The sequence below is a fragment of the Melospiza georgiana genome, chromosome 6 (assembly GCF_028018845.1).
Source record: "Melospiza georgiana isolate bMelGeo1 chromosome 6, bMelGeo1.pri, whole genome shotgun sequence".
Lineage (NCBI taxonomy): Eukaryota > Metazoa > Chordata > Aves > Passeriformes > Passerellidae > Melospiza > Melospiza georgiana.
In genome coordinates this window covers 15,433,642-15,456,147 of record NC_080435.1, presented here as the reverse complement: position 1 = coordinate 15,456,147, position 22,506 = coordinate 15,433,642, and the positions used below count along the sequence as shown (strand labels likewise).

At 49.2% G+C, this 22,506-nt stretch overlaps 1 protein-coding gene across 1 annotated transcript in view; it reads right to left on the bottom strand.

Moving 5' to 3' along the window:
- The window catches only part of CD81 (CD81 molecule), a 33,739-nt gene that overhangs the window by 4,426 nt on the left and 6,807 nt on the right, over positions 1 to 22,506 (bottom strand). Inside the window, exons 2-6 of the mRNA XM_058026285.1 lie at positions 18,756 to 18,870; positions 6,406 to 6,503; positions 3,525 to 3,599; positions 774 to 881; positions 90 to 185 (exon numbers count right to left, since the gene is read on the bottom strand). Coding sequence (XP_057882268.1) covers positions 90 to 185; positions 774 to 881; positions 3,525 to 3,599; positions 6,406 to 6,503; positions 18,756 to 18,870 — 492 coding nt within the window. The remainder of the gene's footprint in view (positions 1 to 89; positions 186 to 773; positions 882 to 3,524; positions 3,600 to 6,405; positions 6,504 to 18,755; positions 18,871 to 22,506) is intronic.

Sequence of the window (22,506 nt, the reverse complement as noted above, 5' to 3'; positions counted from 1 at the left end):
TTTATCTATTTTCCAATAAATCCCCAAATTTCCTTGGTAGCAAAGGTTTCCTGAAGCAGCTGTGCTGACTGAAGAGCAGCTGTGCCTACCTCAAAAAAGCTTTTCAGGGCGTCCTTTCTGCAGAGGTCATCCCTCCACACAGGAGTGAAAGTCGCTGTCATAATATCAGAACCACAGCAGTCCAGCTACATGGAGAGAGGAAAAGAGAAACAATGGAAAGCCAACATCAGCAGACAGCAAACACTTAAGCAATGCTCTCCCCACCATTACACATTCTTGAAGTCACCCAAGATTGAGGAGACATCTTGGAGGGGAAAACAAGGGTGGGGAATAAGTCACCAAACTGACTTTTTTATTTCCATGCAATGCAGCTGCTTCCTACAATAGTCCCAGACAGATCTGGCATAGATTTTCTGGAGGAGAGTGAACCCAGCTCTTCCCCAGCATTTTGTTTCCTGCTGAACGGACCAAGTATCAGGATTAATATCCTGATCCTATATCCTCAGAGCTACATTCTTCTTCCATTGAATTTTACTTAAACAGGGATGCTGAGATAAATGAAAGGCAACTTAATCAAAGTTTGGTCCAGACTTCCCAGCACCATGTGATGGAGAGAATACTGAAGAGAGCACAACTCTGCTTCTTAAAATGTAACAACAACAAACTTGATAGGCTAAGACCTGCACGTAGTATCTGCACTTTAGACTCTGCTTTTCCCACCCCTTTTCCTGACTTCCATTATTAGTTCTCTAGCACAAGCACCACCACCTTACCGTTTCATGGAAGGTCTTCACTACAGCTTTGGCGTTGCTTGCATCTGGCTCTCCCATGAGCGTCTGTTGAAGCGCTTGGTCGTAGAACTGCTTCACGTCTTTGGCTATCTAGGAAGGACACAGGAAAACTCCTTTTCAGCCAGAGGAAGAGGAGGAGGAGGAGGAGAAAACCTACCCAGCAGATGTGCCTGAAGAACAGGTTCCCAATAATAGCACTTGCAGTAAGATGAGCAGTTTTTGAATAGATTTGGACACCATTTGTTTGTACGTGTAAAAAAGCATGTCTTTCATAGGGCTCCAGCTGTCACAAATATTAAGAATCCCCTCCACGAGCCAGCAAATTTCAGACAACACTATCCAAGGCCTCCACAGGCTCTGTCTAGGAGATAAAGACAGCCAAGGCCAGGAGGGCGAGCCAGAAGTTGAGATAACCTTCAGCCCATGTGGATGTGCTGCTGGGCTCAGGAAGGCAGAAACATCTCATTTTGAACCACACATAAACAAAGCAGGCAGGCAACACAATTCCCACTGAGGCTGCAGAAGCTGGACATGCTGGAAAAGTCAGGAGGAGGTGGGGTGCACAGGGAAGGCTGTCTGTAAATACAGGCACCTCAGCTTACTGAGTGGCTTGGAGGGGATGGCAGGAATTTGGGAGAGATTGCACACTAAAGCCTGGTCAGACAGCTCATTTGGGTCAGGAAGTTTAGGTGCATTTACATGGATTTAAAACCCTTGCTAGATCCCTACAGACACTGCTGTCCTGTAAGTGGTTATGTGAGACACCTTATCCAGACTCTAACCCTGCCACCTGGCTGGTGAACTGCAGCCACCCATGAGGGCCTGCTCCACAGGGCAGAAATCTCCTAACTTTTAGGGAACTGGCCTTGTGACTTCTCCTCTAATACCTTTCAATAATTTGAGAGAGAGAGGTGAAAGAAGGCCATGCAAGAGAAGCAAAAGAAAAACATAAAAGCAAGGAAGGGAAAATGCTTTCTGGAACATCTGCTCTTGGCAGCACAGGCTGGATTAGCATACGAAAAAAGAAGCTGCAGCAAGATGATGCACAATTTCAATCAATTATCCCAGAACTCTTTCATCACTACTCAAAAAAGCTTGCTTTGGAGGATGATATTCTCCAACCAAACCATTTCAATCTGGTACATAAAAATAAAAATTAAAAAAAAAAAAAAATCCTATTTATTGCCTCCCCATTCTGAATTTACAGCATCTCCAAGAAGGCAAGCTGAGGGAGAGACTGCCTTCAGCTTTGAGAAAAAGTGTCCCTTCTGGAAGCATTTCTTGGTGGCTGGGGTGATTCAGTGCTTCCCTCCCAGCCTGTGCTGCTCCCAACCAAGGCAGGGAGAAGCAAGCCTGCTTTGTGAGCAGGGATTTCAAAATAGCCCATTCATCATCAAGGCTGCAAAACTAGCTGATGCCAACAGACTGCCACCCTTCATTTTAAACTGCAAAATTCATTTTGGGGGCTGAGGTCATCAGTTCTGTACTGGGAAATCCTCAGCTAGTGGCCAAGCTCTTTCTCCCCAGGATGGGACACAACAGCTGTGGGGTCCCTCCTTACTCAGCCTTCACTTTTTTTTGCTGTCGGTTGCAGTTGCACATCTTGGACTCTTCAGGATTCACAAACTAACATCTGCAGGAGGCACAGCCCCTTTGCAGAGGTTAATTAGTTCACTAAAGTTGCTAGGAAACAGCACTGTGCCTGCATAATAATGTTGAGCCACAGAAGAGTTTATTCCAGTGAAGTCGTGCTCTCTCCCGAATGACTGCAAGGAAGTTCCCATTCACACGGAGCCTGGGAGCCACTGCTCACATGCATGAGAAAGCTGAGCAGGCCAGCACCTACTTACTCAGCTGGCTAACATCTCAGGAAAGTAAACACATTTCCTACTCTGCCAGAGAGTGTAACCTTGGCTTTGAGCACAAGCAGTTCCCTTCTCTCCTCCAAACCCCCGAGGCCCATTGATCAGCACCCAGATCACCACCGTTCCCATGCACAGGCAGTTCTGCATTTTGAGACCAAACCTGTGTGTGTGAGCACATGTGACCACATGTGGGAAGGTGAAGGGAAGTGAAGGTGAGCAGAAACAGAAGGGGAAAAGCTGCAATTTCCAGTTCTACCCTTCAGTTCAGCTCCTCCGGCCAGGGAACCTTATCTGAGCAGTCCCTAGGAGGGCGCCTAGCAGGACAGACACAGGACTTGGACCCCTAATGTGTGCACAGCACACGGATCACAGCAAGCTCAGCGCTGACAGACAAACGGCTGAAGCAGGTTCTATGGCACTGGGGAAGGGCAGGAAGCACCAAGCAATGCCGTTACTGCAGGCTCTCCCTGAACGGCATTCCCGCCCTTTGGCACTTCCCGCCCGGGCTCACTGCTGTTCCCTGGCACTGAGGACGTGCAGATGGCTTTCCTTCACAACTCCATGCACGAATCCACTCCCCCTGTGACTGACAGCGTGGCAGCTCGGAGGGGACCCAAGTGAGACGGGCTATTTTTACTGCAGACATCGCACCACACACCCTAAGGGCAGCTGCTCCCGTCAAGCGCTCACATTTAAAGTTCATCGGCCTGGCCAAGAGCAGTGAGGTGGCCTGCCCAGGTCACACTGCTAACCCAAGCCCCTGTTACCCAATCTGGGAGCAGTTTGTGAGCAAAACAGCTCATGCTGGGATCGGCTGCCGTTCTGCCCCAGCCTCCCAGTCCCACAAATACAGGTTTTAGAGTCTTACTTGGTCTTTGTTGACAAAACCCCAAATTCCAGCCGCAACTTCACAGGCAAACAGGATCACCAGGCAAGTGAAGAACTGCAAAGACAAATCAAGAGAGGGATCCTTAACATATCTGCAGCAATTAGGTGGGGAGAGGTGTGGAGCAGTACTTCCACTGACAAATCAGAGCAAGGTGTCATCTGACTTCAAACCATTTTCCCTCTCATACATGCACTGAGCCCAAACACATTTTCCTGTAACTCATCACATGCCACCCATGTCCAGGTTGTTGAGCAGGGATTAACAAAACCTTTCCCACAAAGGGACTGGCAGGGATGAAGATGCCACAAGATACATTGCTCTGCTTCATGCACCTGCAGGACAATCCAGACAAGGTTTCTGCTCTGCCACAAATGCTCTGAGGAGTGGAATTGCCAGTGCAGGGTTAAAAGCACATTTCAGCTGCTGAGGAGCTGGGGATGTCAGGGTGTGATTTATGGCCAGCTCTGGCATCCACAGCCCTGCAAGGCTACTGCAGTTTTTTGCATAAATACTAACACTGACGTTTTCCCACAGTCCCACCCTGTTTGTGCAATTCCAGCATTCCTCCCTGCCACCCTCCCTTTTTGTTCAGATCCCAGGAACACATTGTGATGGTTGTTGGTCAGTTGGACTGGGAATGGGAAGCTGTAAACTCATACATCAGGATCACATGAGAAGGCACAGAGAGGCATGCTCCATAGGCAGCCAACATCACCTCTGTGACAACATCACTCAGTGACTTCTTCCTGGGAAAAGCCCCAAAGTGGGAGAAGTCAAGAAGAAAAAGAGGTGAATGCAGTCAAGGACAGACAAAATTACAGTACAGCGTGGGAAAACAGCCCCTGGCTCCTGAGCAGACTCTGCTCAAAACACATTCAGCACATTTTCTCCAACAACAGATGAAACAGGAGCTATGACCTGGCTCTCACATGCAAAAGCAAAGGGTTATCAGCAAAATGAAAACAAAACTATTAACCTGACAGCAGGAAGGGACTTCCAACATCCTTGTACAGTTCCTGAACAATCAACTCCTATGTGAACACCTAATTTTGTAGGAGCATCTTTGAAAGACTAGGTCCCACATCCCCCCCAAGGACTCCCACCACCCTAAACCTTGGGTGCAATGCCACTGTAAGTCTGGTTAAGCACTAGGGCTCACTCCTGCAGTGGTTACCCTTCAGTGAAGGATGGTTCATTTATCCCAGATGTGGAGGTACAACTTCCTGCAGATTCAGTGGTTCTGTAAGCCAGCTCCAGAACACCAGGAGATGCAGCTTGATGCTATGGGAATATAGTGGTGGTCCTGGCCAGGCAGCCCCTTTCCAGGGAGCAGAGCCTGCTCCATGCCAAGTCTCCTTAGATCTTGCTGCTCAGCTTCCATGCCACCTTTGGCACAGGATTTTAATAGCATGGAGCTTTCTGTACTTCTCCCTTCTGCAGTAATCCCAAAGTCACTCCCTCAGATAGGTGGAAGAAAGCATGACTGCTTCCCTAAAACACCCCAAGGATGCGGCCTGGAAATGTCCTTGGAACACAGTGGGAGCCTTCCCAGCAGAAAGCATCCTCATGGGGCATCTCCAGACTTGTCTTGGCAAGCCAAGGTGTGAGCAAACACGGGCAGTGCACAGCAGCTAGAGCTGCTAATTTCAGCCAGAGCAGCCGGTTTCCCTGTCAGACCTCGGGTACCTTGTACCATCTGCCCTTCCAATCCTCCAGCTTCAGGAGGGAGAGAGAGGTACTTCAGGGTCTGTCATCACTTGCATTAACAAAGCAAAATAAAAACCCAAAGCTGCCAAACTGTGCTCCAATAACCCCTGTCAGATTTGTGTGCAGGCTCCTTGTATTCCCAGCAGCTGGGATAATGCCTCCAAACTCCTACTGGAGCTTCCATCCACCACATTCAGAAGTGTTTTATCAACACTGGGCAAAAGCATCCCCTTATTATTGGGAATCAGCAGCAACCCGAGGTGAAGTCATCTGCAAGAGTGAGGCAAAGCAGCTCCATTTCCCTCTGTCCCAGCTGAGCCCACACCCATGAGTTGCTATACCACTACCAAGAACCCTCCAGCCCAATGAAGCCAAGTGCTGGAAAGTCATTTGAATTTTAAAAAAATTATGTTTTACCCTTCCAGTTTTACTTTTTATGCATCAAGTTTAAACTGAACCACATGTGAGAACTTGCTTTAAATAAATGGGTCTCCCTTGCTCCCAAGGTAAAGGCTTTTGGTGTGGCTACAGTTTATCCAATTAGGCTCATCCTGTGCCAGGAATCCTGAGCTACTGCCTCACATCAAGGACGCCTGTAGCACTTCAGTAATGGATTTTCCAGGATATACCTAGATGTTCTCACTAAGAAATTATGGAAAGTCTTTGCAGTTTCCTTGTCCAAACAGATAAAAATAGTAGATGATTCCTTAAAAGAACTAGAATTGTTACAGGCAGCCTTGAAACAGTGAGAGGGGATGCTGTAGGGGACACCAGCTAAGAAAGAGGGTTTAGTGGGTGCTTGGTAAGACAGTCAGACCATGAAGGGATAACTGCAAGGTGGGGGTTCACATGTAACACAGAAAGAGTCTCTAAGAATATTGCTGATCTCAGCCCTTCTGCCCTGCAGCCAGGCACTGAAAGGACATTGCAGCTCACCTGCCAGCTCAGCCAGAGCTCCACAGGCTGGGCAGAGATGCCCTCAGCCACACTGCACTGCCTTGCTCCTTGCAGAGGTCACCCAGCTCCCACCTCTGTGCTCACACATCCTCCCAGCCCCTCTCACTGGGAAAGACCCCAGCAAGGGAAGCACAACCGTGTGCCATCCAGCAGGGAGATCAGGGTGCCCAGTGACTCCAAACTTTGCGTCTCCTACCGTTCCCAGAAGACACTGAGACTCCTGAATGGCGCCGTAGCATCCCAGGAATCCCACGAACATCATGACAGCCCCGACTGCGATCAGGATGTAGATTCCTGCAAGGCAAAGTGAGAGGCAGACACATTACTGCACAGCTCTGTCCAGCAGCACCCTCATGCCTGGCTGGACATTCTGGCTCCTGGGGTGGATAATTATGGGTGTGCAGAATTAAGGCTCAGGAGGTGTGATGGCAGCAGACAACGTACATGAGTTGGGTCTCAAAGTGTTTGAAGCTGCCAACACTGGAGCTTTAATAACTCCATCACCTCCAAAATGAGAGAAAACACAGAGTAGCACTAGGCAGAGGATGTAGGAGGCATGACAAGAGCTCTACAGCATCCTCACAGCTGCAGCAGGAGTTACCCTGGCACAGTGTTTTAAATATTTAAGCAGAGATGGAAATTATTAGTTAGCATATCTTGTAAAATAAACAGTAAGGCACATGGTTTATTTATATTAAACATCATACAAATATTTATCTGGCTAACATTTTAAAGGCAGATGAACCATTAAACCAAAGGGAAAGTACTGCTTAAGCATCTCACTTAAAATCTGGTGCTTTTTTTTTTGTTATAGGTTCTTCCAGAGAGAATACAACATTTTTTACTTTAACTTATTGAATTTACACAGGCAACTTGCACCATAACTAGTTCAAAGCTTGAAATGAGGCATTGGGAGTGGTTCAGAAAACAGAAGAATAGAAGTTTATTCATTCAGGAAACAAGAGCTTATCTCAAGTCTGCTGCCATGAGTAATCACCATGGTCTCACCAACCACGAGACTGGTGAAGCCATAGTGATTACTCAGCCAAACACTACCAGCTCAGTTAAATCTGACACAGCTTTTTGCTGGTGTATCCCTTATATTTAGTGCATTTTTGGTAAACTAATGTTCTCAAGTATTGTGGTTCTACTACTCTCTAAGTGAATCTTATTTCCCATTCAAAAGCAATTTCATACATGTAAAAATTACAAATCAGGTAAGACTGCAGTCACTATTTCTAATGGACAGTGAAGAAAACAAAATAATCATGATGAGGATGAAAGAACATGGGACATCCCAGAGGTAACAGCAACACAGTGCATCTTACGAGTGTTTGGGAGACACATCCCTTCAATGAAATGTTTTCTTCTGCTATGAGTGAAAATGTTTCACAGTTATTAATCAGACTGTCAGCTCTCCTTTAGGAACAGCCCTAACATATAAACAGACCTCAAGATTAAATTTGTTTGTACATGCTTGTGATGTTTAAGTTTTTTCTTATCTCTGCAGCTTTTAAACAATTTTCTGATAATTCAAGTGCAAAGTCTAAAGGCCACGCACCGAGAGCAGAGTGAAGGCAAAACCCTTCTCTAAAACACCAGATACACAATCACAGAATCACAGAATTTCTAGGTTGGAAGAGACCTTTAAGATCATCGAGTCCAACCCATGTTCTAATACCTCAACTAGATCATGGCACCAAGTGCCACATCCAGTCTTTTTTTAAACACATTGAGGGATGGTGACTCTACCACCTCCCTGGGTAGATGATTCCAGTATTTGACCACTCTTTCTGTAAAATACTTCCTCCTTAATTCTAGCCTGTATCTCCCTTGGCGCAGCTTGAGACTGTGTCCTCTTGTTCTGTCTGTTGTTGCCCATAGAAAGAGACCGACCCCCAGCTCACCACAGCCACCCTTCAGGAAGTTGAAGAGAGTGATAAGGTCACCTCTGAGTCTCCTTTTCTCCAGGCTGAAATAATAACAGTCTCCACTTGTTTAACATTCCCTTACAGATCCTTCAGACTTGGGAAAGGCTGGACTTTGGCTCCCGTTTCTTCCCTCTTTGAAACAAAGCCCACCAGCACGCCAAAAGCACAAGCACCAGTGCCAGGGCCGGCCTGGCGAGTGGCGGTGACGGAGATGCCGCCCCAGCGGCTCCAGCGCTCTCCGGTGTGTCCCAGCAGCACGGCGCTCGCTCTATTTTTAGGCCCTGCAGGAGGGAGGAAGCCAGCTGCAGGGGAAGTGCCACAATGGAGCATGCTGACCCCGCAGGAAGCCCCTCTTCACAAAATCTGACGGGAGCCGTGGCCGGAGACACCAACATCCTCGCGGCAGCACCGTCAGCGAAGGGGCCGGAGGCGCGAGCTGCACCTCCTGAGGGGTTCTGAAGGGTTTTGGCAGCGCCCGGCAGCCACGGAAAAACAACAGGCAAATAAAAAGCTCCCCAAGTGGGGCTGAGACACCTCCTGAGTGCAGGTGTGCAAAGAAAGGAAAAACAAGCAAAAGAAACGTCCCAGGAGAGCTCCTTGGAAAGGACAGGCCAGCAGATGAAGGTGTGTAGGCCTGTCTGAAGGGGAAGGAAATGGTTTTGTGCCAGTGGATGGAGATAGGCTGAGGTGGAGCAGTGGGGCAGGGAGACAGCATGGCAAACAGTGGGCTGGGCTGTGTGCAGGACAGAGGGGCCCCAAAGGGCTCGGAGGTGGTGGGAAGGCATTAATAAGCCCTGTACAAAGAAGGCAGTCTGCTGGACACCTGCCAAGCCCTAGAGAGACTGATGGAGGCTGTCAGACACTGCATAAGTGCTGTCTCACAAAGAACAACATACCAGCAGTGGTGTCCCAAAACGGTCTGCTCACTGTCACCAGAAGCTGCTAATGCCCAAGAATCAGCCCTCACCACTCCAGCCTGTACCTACCAGTGAAGCTGCTGGCTTGGGTTTTCAACCTAAACCATGGCAGATTTTTCTGTTTTAAGCGCTGGGCATTCAACTGACAAGTCTTCCTCACAAGTCAGAAAATCAACTTTCCTCATCCCTAAGTGCAGCAATTTCTGACTTCTTCGCCCATTAGGACAGTAGAGAGAAGACAGAGCTGTGCTAGGGGCAAGTCCTTTCCACATCTGACAGGTCACTATTCATGCTAACCACCCCAATATACAGGTAACAAGTACATGCAGCACATTCGAAGACCTAGCAGCATGATGCTGAGACCCCAACAACAAGGTCATCACAGACAGAAGGTTTTGTTCTAATTTTTTTTTTAAATAAACACTGAAGGCACCTTCTGGGCTGAGCAAATATTGCCAGGAGATCACAGTCACAGGGCAGCCCAGGTTGAAGGGACCTCAAATGATCACCTGGTCAAACCTTTTGTGAGACTGGGGACCTTAGGAGAGACTATGCAGAACTCTGCCCAATTGTATCTTGACAACCTACAGTGATAGGGACTCTATTGTGTCCCTGGGGAGGTTTTTCCAGTGAATGATTGCTCTCACTGTAAAAGATATTTTTCTGATATTGAGATCATCAGGAAAACACAGGACCCACGAGTGGCCAGAAAGGTTTTGCTCTGAAAGCTAGGAAATGAAAGCCCAGTGAGACTCTCAACTGATGGAGGAGACTAAGAGGAAACACAGACATTTGCTGTTTTAGAGAAGTTTTCCAGTGACCTCTGTACTTGCTTCTTGCTGGGATTTCTGGCAGCTTCAAAAAAACAAAACCAATCCTGACCTGCTGAACTCCCACCCCAGGCAGGCTGTGCAGACCTTGGACTGTCAAGTGACATCCTGGCTTCCCACTTCTCTCCCTGCTCTCACTTCACCAGCTCCTCATCAGAGCCAGCCCGGCTATCAAGTGAGGAAACAGCAAGAAGGAAAGGAGGGGAGGGGAGGGAAGATGTGCACCACGTGCAGCTTCCTGAGCGGAGCCCAGCGGATGCGGCCGGTGCGCTGGGAGCAGCAGGGATGTGCAGCCAGGCAGGGGAGAGGGCAGCAGTGCCTGGCCTGAGCTCGGCAAACCACAAAAAACCCCTGGAAGGTTTCTGGAATAAAGGCCAGCTTCATTCCCAGGCACAAACAAGCGGCTGTTATGGAGTTGCCTTTTGTTACCGAGGGCCAGATCATGGCAGCCTCTCCCAGGAGGCAGCAGAGCAGGACTCTGAGCTGGAGCTTATTTAAAAACAAGCACAAAGTATTTACTGCAAAAATAGCATGTGCAATGAGGAATGCCAGCGGTGTTTCGCCACAGAAATGCCATGCTGAAGGCTGAGAAAGCAAAGGAAGCCAATCCAAGTGTCCAGCCACATGCTTTGGATGGTGTTTGTTTTCCCACACCCATCCTTCCCCTAAAGGAATGGGGCTGGTGGGAGGGTCTCCACTTTCAGACTGGGTGCCAGGCAGCTGGGGGACTATTTCACAGCAGTCACGGTGCAGACTGGAACGACCAAGCCCTTTTCCCAGAAAGCAGCCTGACACATCTTAGCTTTCATTCCTGGCACACAGGGACCATGACGCCGACTGTGGTTTTGGGCTCTGTCTGTGAGCAAGGCACCTGTCATCCCATCCTGGGATGACACATTATCCTCACAGTCAGAGGAGACTCCTCACAAGCCTCTCCCTCCTCTGTGTAAGCATTTAAGGTTAACCCCTAAATCCTCTCCCGGGTGAGGAACTCATGACTACAATGGTTATTTGCTCCTGCAGGGCTCCACCCAAACTGGCACAATTTGGCAAGAGCAAGGCTCCATCTGCCTTTCACATGCCACTTCCCAGCTCATTTTTACTGCAGCTTTCTCCGGGGTTTTACAACAAGCAATGCTGTTTGCTGTAAACAAAAAGCAAAATGAGAGAGGTATAAACTGCAGTGCCTACAGCCACGCTGCCCCCTCACTCAGCAGCAGTGCATGAGAGAACAGCTGGAGCTGCAGCCACAGGGACAGTGAGCAAATCATGCACAGGTGTTCACGGTACCAAGGCACCTCCACATCCCTGAGCAGCACTACACTGTGATTTCTGACCCTATGGCACGGTTCTCTGATAAGGCAGCAGCAAGAAAGATTGCTACAACTGCCACACATAACCAGCCCCACACCAAAGCAAGCTGTGAGCCTCGGGACCTGTATCTGGGAGTTGGAGAAGTCAGAGGAGGGGTGTCAATACTGGAGTCCTCTATCTCCTTTTGAGATGAAGCCTTCGAGCAGAAAGCTTTAGGAGAGAGACCAACCACTCTCAGCTTCACCTCCTCACCTGAATTCAGAGCAGGAGCACAGGAGCCATGATATGATCTCCTCCCTCAAGAGCATCATGACAGGACATGATGATCAGAAAAAGCAGCAGCAGTGGGCCAAACACCATCCCTCTTTCCCCAGTACAACCAGGGCATGCGCTGCTTTAGGCTGCAGGGATTTTGTAAATCTTTAGATAAGCTCCTAAACATCAGAGACAGGAAACTGATAGTAATTGAGTACTTCTCTTGGTTTGATGCTAGGTGGGAAAGAGGAAAAAAAAGCAGCCAAGAGGCCAGCTTAGCTCCCAGCTCAAGCAGAAGATGCCTCTATGGAGGGCCCTCTACCTGCAGGGCAGGTAGGAAGCAGGATGCTCAGTTCTGGGAGCAGGGAAGGGAGCAAAAAAGGCAGTATTCAGTGTCAGTACTTGCTTTGGCATTAAAGCAGCATAGCTGGTGCCTGCAGGGTTGTAAAACCCATGTTCTGTCCCTGCTGAGAAATAAAAAAAAAAACAGGAAGAAATAAACAGTCTTTAAAAAAGGACACGATGAAAAAACAAATAAAAGAAGGAACAAGCACCAGAGTGTCCCTCTAAAACAAGCAGGGAGCAGGCCAGCCCTGGCTAGCTCTCCTCTCATGCCCCACCACAGCCATCAGAGATGCTGTGCAGCTCCAGGCATGGGCATTCCTGGACAGCACCCTACTTCTCCCCTCATTTAAATCCTTTCCCAGCATCCTTAACTCATTTGGCTAAATGGAAGCCAGCCACTGCCTCCAGGTCACCACAGCATATTTCCAAAAGACAAAAAAGAAATCAAATAAGAAATCCCCTCCCCAGCATGACACCATGCTTCCTGGGAAGGCCAGGCAGCTCTCCAAGCAGTGCCTGCCCTTCCCATGGGGTGGGCTCTAAAAAGGGGCTGAGAACAGACAAAGAGAGATGTTTATTCTCCCAACAGGCTCCTTCGGGGAGACTCTGCACATCCAAGAGTTTTGCAAGCCTCTGAGGAAAGGAGGGAGGCTTCAGTGCCACCCTGCTGGTGCTCCTGGCTTGGAGATGCTCAACTCCACTGGGCTTATCACCACTGCTGCTGCAGGGAAGGGTGGAACCATCACCGTTCCCTGGCAGGCAGACTCCCTCCTGCCCCACACCCCCCACTGTGGAAGAACACCCTTCCCAGCAGCCAAAGAAATGACCACGATGTTCCTCCTGGCAGCTCAGGAGCAGTTACAGGCACAGTGGAAAGTCCCTCCAGGGCAGGGTTGGGGCAGGAAAAAGATGGCTGTGTGAGCCAGCCAGCAAAGCAGGGTCTCCCAGACATTTTTGTCCAGCTGCCCGGTGGAATTGGCCCAGCAGAGCTGGGGTGAGAGAGAGGGGGGCTGGAAAAAGAGAGGGTTTGCTGGAAGATGACAAGTGGGAAGCCCCTCCATTCCTCTCCACCCCGTTTCCCAAGGAAAACATTGCTGCTCTGTAGCTGCTAATGACTTCCAGATGGAGCAACAGGGTCACAAAGCATGGAGAGCTCTCACGGGGAGATGAAAGCCTGGACATGCTGCCCTCATGTGCAAGAACAAGGCAAGAAGAAACCACGAGCACCCCTCTGTCAGAAACACCAAGGGGTGGTGGGGAAGGCCCCAAAGAACGTCCTCATGTGCACACATTGTACCCAAATCCACTCCACACAGATGCCACAGTCAGGATTCTTCTCCTCAGCCTACCCAGGAAACACTGAAGGAGACTCAAGCTTTGTAACTTCAGCACACCTGCAAGAGCTGGGAGGAAGTCCATGGCACATCCCCAGGGCTGGGGTGGACAAGGGTGGCACAGCACAGGTGAGCCAGGCTGGAATATGCTGGCCCACCCTCTCCTGCTCCAGCCAAGTGCACTTCTGGGCATTTCTATGTGCCCTGGGATCTCACCCACAAAAAAAGCACAAATCCCACTGGAGGATTCCTGGTGAGTTTTGCATGCTTCGAGCACAGTGCAGGTTTTCTACAGAAAACTGTCCAAGCTACAGGTTTAAACAGCTCTGAAGAGCAAAGCGCCACCTCTAGCACAGGTCCAGGGCAGCCAAGCCAATGGGAAGGGACAAAGAAAAATAACTACATTAGTTGTAGTTGGATAGATCCGAACCCAAAATAACCTGATGCTATCCGTGTATTTTTAAAGACATAACCAGTTTTAGTCTGCAGAGTAAATGAAACACAGGAGTTGGTCATGACCAAGGCAGAATGAATTACAATTAAATGGAAATGCAATGAAATAACATGTTGCTTTCTTAATAGAAACTGAATTCTGTGATAAGAATACAAAAAAAAAAAAATCCCCTATACTGTGAGATACATGGTTTAAGCCAGAAAAGAAAGTAAAACAAAAGTGTTTTGCCTTAAAACTATTTTAAAAATAATTCCAGTATTATTGAAGGAGTTGATCTGACAGTGATTAGAGGAAAATCTAGAACAAGTAAAACTCAGGTTTTGGTTTTTTCCCTTTAAGGGACTAAATAATTACATTGTTGTCCTTAACTGTAAGTAAGTTTATTTCCAAGACAGAAAAATGCATGTACTTCTATTTTTAAAAATCCACATATATTATTTTTTAAATAATCCATTTTGCTCAGTGTGGTTCAAGGCCAAATGCAAACCTTGGTTTCCACTGCCAAGCACGCAAGCCTGACCACAGCTCATGTGTCTGGTGGAAAATCTCCAACACAGGGGGCCTTGACAAAGTGGAGCACAAATGGGTGAGAGAGGAAACCGGTCCTGAACCAGTTCTGTGTATCCACAGGGATCCCTGCAGCGCCTCATGCCAAGACTGAAAGTGGTTTTTCACTGGTGCTTTTTACAGAACCTACAGAGCAGGAGCCTCAGGCTCTTCTCTGGCCTTTCACAACAAGTCTAGCAAAAGATGTGCTGTTGAGTCTAACCCCACAATGTATGGAAGTTGGCACCATCTCTAGAACATGCCTAACATTTCCAGAGAGATGGGGACAAGGATGGGAGTGGGAACAGAAACCCAGACCTTCTCATTGCTCATGGTGGGCCCACAGCCATGGTAGCACTGCTGATCTCTAGAACCTTTGCACTGGATCTCTGCTGAGTGCTCCCTGCAATGAAAACCTCCCAGAAATCACTGCTTCTCATCCAAGGCAGTCCTGAAAAGGCTAATTAGGCTAAATTAGCTAAAAAGGCTAATTAAGTTATGGATAGAAGGGATAGCTTCTCCACAACCACTTAGCCAACACAGGTCTGTCTGGGTGATAGGCGGCATGCTCTGCACTGCTGGTCACATCTGGGACCCATGGCAAGGGTGGCCAGGGCATCCTCACATGCTCTAAGGACAATGGGCAAACCTGGGGAGAGCTCAGAGAGATGTCCCCATCCCTACCCTATAGCAGTCCCTCCTCTCTGCAAGGGGCAGATTTCCCTGAGCCCAGCACAATCTCATGACAGGACTTCCAAAATGCTAAAGACACCCATGAAAGCTTGTGAGCAGCTGCAGTTCAGCTCAGATATGTACTCATTTGTAAGGAAGACTTCAAAGCCTCCCTGTGCTTTCTGGCCCATTTATTCTAGACCAGTCTGCGTGAAAAGCAGCTTGAACTTGTTTCCAGGGCAGAAATCATTATCCTGGGCTGTGTTTGTTCCGAGGAGGATGGTGAAGACAGTCTGATTCACCTCTTAAGGAGGCCTGTGTGCCCATTAGCCCATGTCCCTTCCACACCTCAGCAGCACTCACAGGGACACTCACCACCTTAGCCCCAAGCCATCACTGCCCTCAGCTGTCCCCCACCTGCCTCCCCCAGGCTTTGCTGCCTGACTGGCTTGGGAGGTGGATAAACATTACCTAAGGAACTCCTCCACCAAAAAAACCCTCTTGCCTTTCTGCTGGGACAGTGACACCCACCAGGATGACAGGGAGAGCTGCTGGGACAGTGACACCCACCAGGATGACAGGGAGAGGCAGCAGTGGCAGCAGCCTCAGTGGCCAAGTTTACCCCACCACTGTATGCCTGCCCAAAACCTCACACTCCTGCCCTGTGCCACCATGCTCCAGAGAGGAGACACTGCCCAGCAGAGGATTTACTACTAAAACACACAAAACCTAGACACAGGCAAAGCAAACTCCTTCTGCATCCCAAAAGCTATGTGGAAAACCACAGCCCAGCTCAGGAGGGTTTTGCACTCCCCATCCTGGCTGGCCCCGCTCCCAGGGCCGAGCTAATTAGAGGCACAGGTCGTGCTGCCCTGCCACTTGCTGTGAGCAGCTGGAGGCACATTGCCTATTTTGGATCTGGCAGCAGAGAGCGAAGCTGAGTCCGTCCGGCTGCTGTGCTCCGTTCCTTGCCGGGCAGCCGGGGGAGAGCACAGGAAGGGCAGCAGCAGGGACCAGCAGCCAGGGATGCTCCAGCACACAGGCACCCCAGCAAGGGGCAGGTGTGAGATCCTGGGGTGTGGATTTAAGGCAAACAAGAGCTGAGGTTTTCGTTCCTGCCCTCCTCAAAGCATTTCATCCACAACACCATCTCCAGGCATCACATAACCAAATCTTTGAAGGATGGGGAACCTGGCTTTTTCATCCCACCAAGAAAGGGCAAAAGTAGTAAGTCCAGGGTCACTTGCTTTTTCAAGATCCCCAGGTGCTCTCAAAAGCAGTGACACCACAGCACTAATTTATTCTGGAGAGATCAAAACTGTTCCAATTTGTACTGATATCTGCAGAGAGACCAGCTCAGCCTTCTACAGGCTCTCATAACACCCTGAATCACAGTTTTGTTATTTGCTTGGGTTTTTTTCCGTGGTACTTTATGTGTAGGATCAGTAAATATGTGAGAAGTGGTTAGCCAGTTGATAGCAACTTATCAATGCCTCTAGCTATCCTGGAGGATGTTTTTGGCCTTGTGACCAACATCTTCCCAGCCTCCAGACAGACAAAGCATTCCAGACACAGTGTTATCCAAGAGCAAGAAGGATTTTGATTTCTGAACTTCAAATAAAGGAAATAAATGCCTACCAGACCTTAAAACAAGCTCAGATGAAGAAGAAGTATTTTCCTCTATAGCTATAAAAGCATGGAACGAAGGTGCTCCAGCTATCCCCGTCCCTGGTACTGCTTGGTCTTTACAGCGCTGAAGCAGTTAAAGCATTTGCTGGGGCATTGGATCCAGAGCCAAAATGGAAGTGTCAAAAGCCAAGACTGCAACAAGTGGTTAGGGGATCAGATGGTTTGCACGCCGTGCTGAGGAGAAGCCCATGAACAAGGGCCTGTTTAATGACCCCCCAGGCCAGCCCACAAGACAACTTGTGCAGGCAGTGCCAAGCTGCTGGGGAGGGGGATGGTGCTTGTGGGAAACCCCAGCCCCAGGAGCCCCTTCCCTGGGGCTGGAAAGGGCAGCAGGGAACAGCTGCCTGTGCCCTGGGGCTGCAGGGGGGTTGCTGTCATCTTCTGGTCTGGGAGCCGAGGGCAAGGACTGCTCCTGTCCTGCTCCTGCTGCAGCCTGAAGTATCATGCCTGGTACTCTGCAGCTTTGCTGTTCCCCACAGCTTCCTTCTCCCACTTCCCTGTTGCCCTCAAATCCATTATTTTTCCCCTCCCATAACACACAGACACAGCTTTTAACAAACAGCTCCAGCTTTGGGGTAAAGAAAAGGACACACAAAGAAACCAGGAGACACCAAATACCTGCTTTCCTACTTCCCTTCTCGCTCAGTACACAGCCTATGATGGAAGTGTTCCTCCTCTGACAGTGTTTATTGCTTCCCCCTGTCCTGCAGCAAAGCCTGGCTGGCCTTTAAAAGCCTCCTGACAAATCCCGGGACCAGCAGCCTGTGCCAGACACCAAAAAGTGGTATTTGCAAAGGAAAAAAAAAAAACCAACAGAGCTCTGGAGGCCAAGCCCAAAGAGGTTCCCGTTCCCAAAAGCAGGAACATTGTGTGCATGTGTATACTGCATGCCAGAGAAGAAAAGGGAGGGAGTATCAGTTGTAAGGGAGAGGAAAAATGGGGGGGAGCAGGGGTGGGGGGGAAGCAAAAAGAAATCCCAGTCTTCAGACTCCAGAGGTCTGGCTGGGAAAGGCAGCAACTGAAAGAAATGCTCTGCTGTTATTACTGCATGGAAATTACAGCTGCCAGAAGGAATCCAGGCCAATCTGTTGCTGAATATAACTTTAAAAAGACAGCCAGCCTCAAATCATGGGCTGCTCACGGGTGCTGGAAAGTCAGCGTGGTGGTGGGATCCACAGTCCTTCCCCAGTGCCTTCTAAACAGCAAAGGCTGAGGACAAAGACAAAATGAGGGTGGAAGAGTAAAAGATGCTCAACAGGCAGGAGGGAGGGATTCTGCCCCATGCTCCAGGTCCCCCAGGTTTGGAGAGAACATGTTAACTAGGGAGGTATCAGTTGTTAGCCCCCTCAAAAGAACGAGAGATTTGGACTGGTTCCTCGAAAGGAGAGTGTTTAACTTCTTGTGAGCTCCCTTTTCTGTTTTTAAATATGAGCTCTACAAAGGGGAAATGCTGCAAATAGAGCTCTGGGTGTGAGGCAGAAGAGACAGACAGCAAGAGAGAAAAACCCACAGCTATCTACAGCAGGAGCATCTTCTGTAGCCAGAGACAGCCAGGGAGAGGGCTCAGGCATGCTGTTCCATCGGCAAGCAGGGAAATGAGAAGGAAAACCCTTTCCAGAAAGTAATTTTAGCCACAGGTGAGAACAGGACATGGGATCAGACGATGTTCCCAGCCCCGTCAGCCTGTGCCCCAAGCCAGCCCCAGACTGGCAGCCAGCCCCTCCTGCAAGCCTCTCCCCCTCGTCTGAGAGGGATCATTGGAGAACAGGGGAAAAACAGGGGGCTTCAGCTTCCAGCACGCTGTCAAATTAACAAAAATCATGCTCAGCTTAACTGTAGTGCACAGAGGCTCCACCTGCCCCTCCTGGAGGACATGAGTCACACGCTCACCACGCTTCCCTCCACTGCCAGCCACTCTGCTACTTTTACGTCCCTTTGGACAGGAAACAAGACACACTTCCAAGAAGTCCCCCCTCTTCCCAAACGTGCTCTGGAGAACACCCACGACACCACAACACGTCCCCGTGCATTTTTAGCTGCTGTGGATTTGGACTCTGCTCTTGGGCCACAGCCAACGTTTATCAAAGGCTCTGGCTGGCACAGCAGGGGATATTTTGGAGAGCACAAGGACAGCGGGAGTATTTTTATTGTGACCTCCTTGGTGCTCACCTGGAGCTTTCTGGCCTGCTTTGGGGTACACTGCAGCCTACCCTGAGGCACACAGCCATGAGCAAGAGCAGCACCCCCAGAGCTACTCACCAACATAGAAGGTGTTGGGGGCCTGCTTTTCCCCCAGCTGCAGGTACAGGATATTTGTGGTCTGCGAGTCATGGCGGAGCCACAGGGCCACTCCCAGGATGATGCCTCCTGCCAGCTGGGGAGAAAACAGAGGGAAGCAAGGGTTATCCACTGCTCCAGCCACATCAGACACAGACTGGCAGCTTTCAGCCAGGAGCTCTGCTTTTCATCCTCCCACAAACATACAAGAACGTTCTTTCTAACCATCAGCCCTGGAACATGCTTTGTGCCCCACAGATCATGAGCCATATGAGCTTCCTTGCTTTATGAGAAGACCCCCCTCATTCTGGGGATGTGCAAAGCCCCTTCCAGTTCCTACAGGAGATTTCTTTCCCAAGAGGAATTTTATTATGCTTTATTATGATTTTCAGTGGAAGCAAGCAGGAGGAGATGTGCCACTAAGGTTTTTAGGAAAGCTTTTCAACAGAAGTTGCAATCAGCCCCAGCTGATAACTGGGATGTTATCACCACATTTCATTTCTCTGTGAGGTACAAACAAAGCTGGGAAAGGGTCCATTTTTCCCTTCTCCCCCCAAGTTTTGCTTCCCATCCAGGGTCAAGCTTCCAGTCAAACACACCTAGCGCTCCTCAGGCACACAAAGCTTTCCTCAATGTCCTAATACAGGAATTGAAGATGAGCAAGGCCTGGGGGGTCAGGCCAAAGCCCCACCACAGCATTTTTGGGGGGGCTCCAGGCCAAGACTGCTGCCTGCCCATGCAGTGAAACAGCAGAAGAGCAGTGCACCCACACCCACGTGTGCACAGCGACACGCAGCACTGACCAGGGCAAGGACAAAAACACACTCCAGATGTGGGAGGAGACATTCTGCACATGGGACATCAACTCAGCCACTGGGATATTTATGTACAAACAATGGGAAGTTCTATGACTGACTTCCTTGCTGTTTTCTCTTTCAGGGAGGGGCTGGGAATGGCCTGGGAGGTGGGAGTGGATATGGGGCACTACAGCAGGGAAGGTGTCACAGGGAGGAACCCAAGGGAGAGCTTTCCCAGCACAACTCACTGTGTCTGTCCTCTGTGACAACCCCCTTCCATTTAAAAGTATAAGGGAAAAAATACAAACATCTGGGAAAAAACCCAAAGCCTTAAGAATTTCAATATCACTGCTGTGAAATGCTGAAATCACCTGTTCAAATGCCAATTCAATTTTGAGTGTCGTAAATCCTTGAAGCCATTTACCTTAAAAAAGGGAAGAAAACTACCAAAGAGTATAGAAGTGGAAATATGCTACTTATAAAAGAGTCTGAATCAGGTCAGCTACAGGCATGACTGAAACCATGAAAGTCACATTAAAACAAAGAGAAAAAAAGAAAAAGCAGGGCTTTTTCAGGAAAGGTGGAAAGTCTCCAGTTGTGCAAGCACAACAAGGAACACAGGAGGACTGGGATCTGCAAGACAGGCTGTTGATGGGAGCCTGGTTTTCCCCCTTGGGAGCTCTGCTGGTTTCCTCCTTGCTCATTTCTACAAATCCCAGCCACAGGATTTTTCCAGAAATGCCACAGAAGCTGGGGCAAACCCACACCATTTCCAAACTCACAAGACAAACTGCTCTCAGGGCTTTTCCACTATCAGAGGGAGAAAATCCCCACCAGCTCCTGGAGAAGAAGGGAAATCTTTGCTTTTCCCCAGTCTGCCAAAGTAATAGGCTTTTAACACTTCTCCCACAGCAACCAGTGCAACTTCCCTGCTGGCACAGTCCCTCATCCCTCCTGCACTGAGGCCAGCCTGAGGTTCTCCAAACACTGCCTATGGAGAAAAGTCACGAAAGCCAGTCTGTGCTCAAGTCCAGCTCCAAATAAGGCAGGTTGTGGCTTTGCACAAAGTTACCCAAATCCAGCCTGGAGTGCCTCGTTCATTGTCTGAGGGCATAACAAAGTTTGTGGTTTTACTCTCACAGGAAGGAATATGCCCCCTAATTAATCCATGCCACTCAAAGTAAAGCTCTCTTGGTAGCTGCTAGGAGAGAAGACATCCCAAGGAAGGTTTGGATTTCTCTGGCTGGAAGAGGTAAAGAAAAAAGGCTGCCGCCTTTTTGGTTTTTTCTCTGTAAGGACACATTGCTCTGCCCTCCACACCCAGCAGTGCCACCCCAGCACACCCTGCCCTGCCACCCATGGTGAGGTTGGGGTGACACCAGCAGCTCCTTTCCAACCAAATCTGCCTTAAAATGCCTGACAGAACTGAAAGCAAGCTGCAAGCGGTCCTCAAGATATTTTTTAATCATTTGGGAACACCAGCTAGAGGGATGGAGCCTCTTCTAACACATCACACCCACCCCAGCAGTGAGGTCTGCCTGAGACAGCCAGCTGAACCAACTCCAGATGTTCCTGGTTCCATCCTGAATGCGCCCCAGGAACATCACACATCCGTCCCGCACCGCCTGACTCCATTTGCATTTTTAACAGAGCATGGAAGACCTCTGAATGGAAGCTTTAATCCAATAGCAGCTGTATTTCTTAAGAGAAGATGACATGCACTTACTAATGAAAACAGCGTTTGGGCTATGATGAGTAACTTTTTCCATGAGAACCATACATCCTCCCACCACCAAGAAGCCCAAAACAGAATTAAGGCTCTTTCTTCCCAAAGCAAAGAAAACAACAGGGAGAAAACATTGTCAGCTTGCCACGGTAACTCTGCCTTCCACCATACCTTGCTTGGGATAATCTCATTTTTAATAGAACAACTTGTTCCAGATAAGCTTGATGTTTTCTCCCCGTTCCATCCTACAACTGCTGTTTGCCAGCACAAGAGCTCCAACCACTGATGGCAGTGTCACGCTCTAGGCTGCACATCCTCATACATATCAGTGGTTTTTTCTGCTGTGGATATCTGTAATCTCACACAGGTTATCCCACTGATCTTTCTGTTCCCAGCTTGTCAGACAGCAGTGTTGCAGAGGCTGGGGCCATCACTGATCATGATATGGTGTCAGTGCCCAGCACAGCTCTCCATTTAAATTTTTGGGGACTGCAATAATCCAAAAGCTGCAAATTCAGCCACGCCAGCAGCGTGTCGGACTTTGACCTGCTTTCCAAAATCCGACCTGCCCAGCCTGCTGTTCTGCTGCCAGCACCACAGCAGGCACACCAGTGGTGCTCCAGGCTGGGGCTGGCCCCAGAGCTCCCGCCCCGAGCAGCTTCCCGGCACAGCAGAGGTGGTGCTGCAGGCTCCGACGTTTCCGCTTTACTGCTATTTTCCAGCTTCCAGAGATTTATTGCTTCTTCCACAGACAGCCAGACTTTTCCAGCTGGATCCTCCCTGCCCAAGGCTTGTTTCTTCAGGAATGCTGTTCCTGGTTGACACAGCGGGGAGAAAGTCTCCATGGAATGCTGCCTAGGCCAGGAAGAGGCATGCCCTGTGTCCCCAGGGGGTGATGGGATGGCAGCCCATGACAGGAGGTTATCACCAGATAAACACCATGATAAAAGAACAGTGTGCTGTCCTGGTTTGTTGCCCAATCCACGGTGCACATAGTGAGGCTCCTTCCTGGACTGAGCCTCACCAATGCACATGGTGTTCACCCTAAAATTTCCAGATCCAGCTGGGGGGCAAGGGAACAAGCCCATTTTTCACAGCTCAGTCACTCCTCTCCACAAGAAATTCTTATGAATTGGGGGTGCAAGGAATAGCCCCATACCCCTTTTAATGTGGAGTACCCCATTTCTGAGTTTCCCCCACCTTAACCTGT